A 4,329-nucleotide genomic window follows, 5' to 3' on the forward strand; every position below is an offset into this window, starting at 1 on the left:
TCTAGCATGTCATTGTAATCAAAGGCAATCCAGCTATGACTAACCCACCCTTCTTTTTCAAGCATAGTACATCTTAGCCTACGTCATCTATAATGTCCCTTTTAAGTGTATTTGAGGGGGGTTATGATGCTATTTCTAGACGGTCGAGGGACCACTCAGCGACTCGCTAAGTATTTCGCTCTTTTGACTTGGTTTGGCTTTCACGAGGCAGCAATCAGATGACTTAATGACCCATTCATCTCAATTTATTGCACCACAACTAATTAATGATTACTTTCTGATTATTGTTCACTGATAAATACTTTCTCATTAACTCCTAATCGAATTACGAGTCACTAATCAACAATATTGTTTACATTTAAATCCAGTAAATTGCTTGACTCTTTAACGTTTAAACTGGCAGTATCAGGATCGAATATTGATGAGATTCTGGTTTAAGCACCCCATAAAACCTTCGTAACTTTTTTTCTTTTGTCGTTTTCAGAAAATTTTTCAGAATTTGTGTTCATGCGATCGTGAAAACAAGTTTTTAAATTTTTTAACCCCCACACCTCTACCCATAAATTCTAAAATTTCTATTCTTTTTTTTTTCTATTTAAAAAAAAAATTCTAGCAATGGATCCTTGGATGTACCATCATTCCATTAAATGTGCTTAAGGGAAGAAAAATATTGAAAAATATCAATACATATCAGAGGGATAAAGAAGCGAAGGGAGTATTAGGTGGTCATGAGATGTGCTAAAAATGACAGCTAAATCGCTCTTAAATCACATACAAGAATTATATATATATATATATATATATATATATATATATATATATAACAATAGGGTAATAATAATTATATTATTAGACTATATATTATTCACATAGAAATACAATAAGAGGCTTCCAAATAGGAAAGCCTTGGTGGTTTTGAGTTTTCTACTGCTCTTTCTAGCACAAGGCTTTCCTATTTGGAAGCCTCTTATTGTATTTCTTTGTGTGTATATATATATATATATATATATATAGATGAAATTTGCAGAAAAAACAAAAGACAAAGACAGGTGTATAAACAACAAGCAGGTGTATTAGTTTGACGCTCGGGAAGGTGAGAAAGTCTTTTATGTTTCGAGCCTATGCTTTTCAACAGAAAGGAACACGGGGAAATAAACAGAGTGTGTGTGTGTGTATGGTGTCTTTGTGTGTGTGGTGTGTCTATGTCTGGGTGTGTGGTGTGTCGATGTCTGTGTGTATGTGAATGTGAGAGAGAGAGGTGGGGAGAGAGAGGGGAAAGGGGTGGTGGCGAAAAAAAAAAGAGAATGGAGAAAAGTGAATTATTCTGATAGAAACTGATAAAAATCATCACAACAGTATTATTTTTTTCTTTGCAGCGGAAGAGGACAGTTTAAGTGGTCGCTGCCCAAACGGAAGTAGTGTCTCAAGAATCTCGCCGGGAGACCGGAAGCGACAACTGTCAATACAGTCACATGGACAAATACAGAATAAAGTTTCATCACCGAGTAAAGGCTGCAAACGGGTTCGCACAATTTTCACACCAGAACAACTTGAACGATTAGAGTATGAGTTTAGCCGGCAACAATATATGGTAGGGACAGAAAGGTACGTTACACCGTTTACATATTTTTACCTCCGCCATCTTAAGGCGGAGGTATTGCTTTCAGTTGTGTTTGTTTGTTTGTTTATCTGTGGACTAGATATCTCAAGAACCGCTGGATGGATTCGAATGAAACGTCCCTGGATGTTTAGCCTCGTGACCGGCACGAACTGATTAGATTTTGGGATCGATCCAGTATCGGACAAGGATTCTGGATTATTTTTCCAGTTTTTTTACTTAATTTTTGAGAGCGGTCAGGTTCATTTTTAGTATTCTCGTTTGTGAGAGCAATCGAGTTTATTTCAGATATTCTCATTTTAAAAATCATTTCTGGTTGAGAGGATGTTGGTGTTGCTTTGGAGTTTGCGCTCTCTGGGTGTTCTTGTTTTATTTGTTTCTCGTCAAAGTGTAAATAAAAAAAAAGTTACATGTGATGACGTTATGATGATATCATGATGACGTATCTGCTGTTGGTTTCCGACGTTGGGTATTCAGTTATTCGATCAACCGAACTACTTATGAGTTAACGTGTAAGTAGCCGAGTATTCCACATTTACGTATATCCTTGATGTAATTCTTAGGCGGAATTAGTGCGACATAATGTGTGAGAAACTGGAGGCGTGGAGCTTAGTGGTTAGGTTGTCGAACTCACGATTATAAGATTGCGGTTTCGATTCCTGAACCGGGCGGTGCGTTGCATTCTCGAACAAAACACTTAATTTCATGTTGCTCCAGTCCACTCAGCTGTCAAAACTGAGTAATCCTGTGATCAAATGGTGTCCCGCCCAATTCGGGATTATGTCCGGGAAACAGTTCCTGTGAGTCTATGATTCGAGAAGGATTTTATCCTCTTTATCCTTAGTGTTTGGCAAGGTTGAACCTGTGAATTATTGGTGCAATCGATCCAAGTCATAGGGGATAGCTAGAGTATGTACTGTTCAGGGTAGTACCTGAGTTTGCCTCCTCCGAGCCCCTAAACCTATACAACAGAGCCGAAGGTGCCATCACCATAAAAGCGTCACTCGGTTCGACAAAAGAGACCGATAGAATAAGTACTAGGCTTACAAAGAATAAGTCCTGGGGTCAATTTGCTCGACTAAAGGCGGTGCTCTAGCATGGCCGCAGTCGAATGACTGAAACAAGCAAAAGCGTAAAAGAGTAACGAGTAAAATATATGTTTGTGTGTGTGTGTGTATATATATATATATATATATATATATATATATATATATATATATCTGTATGTATGTATGTATGTATGTATGTATGTATGTATGTATGTATGTATGTACCTATGTATGCATGTGTATATGTATGTAATATGTTATATATTTGTTTCTTTTAACAGGTACTACTTGGCCGGCAAGCTAGATCTGACAGAAGTCCAGGTGAAGGTCTGGTTCCAGAATCGACGAATCAAAATGCGAAAGCAGCAACAGGAGGCAATGAAAGCCCATTACACACAATGCCGTTTCATGGCGGAGACAGACAGTGAAGAGGAAGACGAGGAGGGTGATGAGGATGACGAGGAAGAGGATGATGAAGGGGGAGGTGAAAGGGTTGCAGAGGGGGAAGAGGAAAGGCGAGTGGAGGATCAGAGAATGGAGGAGATGGCAGAGAGAGGTGATAGAGTTAACCGTATTCACAGCAACAGTAACAGCAGCCATAGTAGTAGTAGTAGCAGTAGTAGTAATAGTAGTGGTGGTGGTGATGGTGGGAGTTGTAACAATAGCAACAACAACAGCAATAACAACAACGATATTAGAAGCAGTATGAACTATATCAATAACAGCAACAACAACAATATCTATAATGGTAACAACAAAACCAACATCAACTCCAGTTTTAGTAGTAGTAGTAGTAGCAGTAGTAGTAGTAGTAGTTATAACAGCGACAACAGAGTCGTCCATCTCAACAACAGTAGTAGCAACATCAGAAACAGCAACGTCATAAAAAATAGCAACGACAGTATGTATAGCAATAGCAACAACAATAGCAACAGAAGGTTATGAAGATCTATTTGGTGCGATCTGGTTCTTTTGTAGAAGCGAAATACGATGCATGAATACACTGGAAGAGGAGTGGTTGAACTATATCAATGCAATAGCAACAACAGCAGCAACAACAATAACGACGGCAGCAAGAACAACAATAGCAACAATTGAATGCGATTGCAACGGAAATAAGAGCAGCTACAACAATAAACAACAACAACAACAGTTGGAACTATACTAACAAGTACAGCAATTGCGAGAAAAAGAATAACTACAGCAAGGCGGCGAACTGGCAGAAACGTTAGCACGCCGGGCGAAATGCGTAGCCGAATTTCGTCTGCCCTGAGTTCAAATTCTGCCGAGGTCGACTGTGCCTTTCATCCTTTCGGGGTCGATTAAATAAGTACCAGTTACGCACTGGAGTCGATATAATCGACTTAATCCGTTTGTCTGTCCTTGTTTGTCCTCTCTGTGTTTAGCCCCTTGTGGGTAGTAAAGAAATAGGTATTTCGTCTGCCATTACGTTCTGAGTTCAAATTCCGCCGAGGTCGACTGTGCCTTTCATCCTTTCGGGGTCGATAAATAAAGTACCAGTTACGCACTGGAGTCGATGTAATCGATTTAATCCCTTTGTCTGTCTTTGTTTGTCCCCTCTATGTTTAGCCCCTTGTGGGCAATAAAGAAATAAGAATAGCAACGTCAACAAAAGTAACTATACCAGCAAAGAATACCAAT

The 4,329-nt window shown here is 39.0% G+C and overlaps 1 protein-coding gene across 1 annotated transcript in view; it reads left to right on the forward strand.

Moving 5' to 3' along the window:
• Positions 1–3,963, forward strand: part of LOC118761784 (probable serine/threonine-protein kinase dyrk1) — a 7,322-nt gene extending 3,359 nt beyond the window's left edge. Inside the window, exons 2-4 of the mRNA XM_036499937.1 lie at positions 6–66; positions 1,377–1,605; positions 2,949–3,963. Of these exons, the coding sequence (XP_036355830.1) occupies positions 6–66; positions 1,377–1,605; positions 2,949–3,612 (954 nt within the window). The 3' untranslated portion in view covers positions 3,613–3,963. The remainder of the gene's footprint in view (positions 1–5; positions 67–1,376; positions 1,606–2,948) is intronic.
• Positions 3,964–4,329: the final 366 nt, after the last annotated feature.

This window comes from Octopus sinensis, unplaced genomic scaffold, assembly GCF_006345805.1.
Source record: "Octopus sinensis unplaced genomic scaffold, ASM634580v1 Contig17332, whole genome shotgun sequence".
NCBI classification, from domain to species: Eukaryota; Metazoa; Mollusca; class Cephalopoda; order Octopoda; family Octopodidae; genus Octopus; species Octopus sinensis.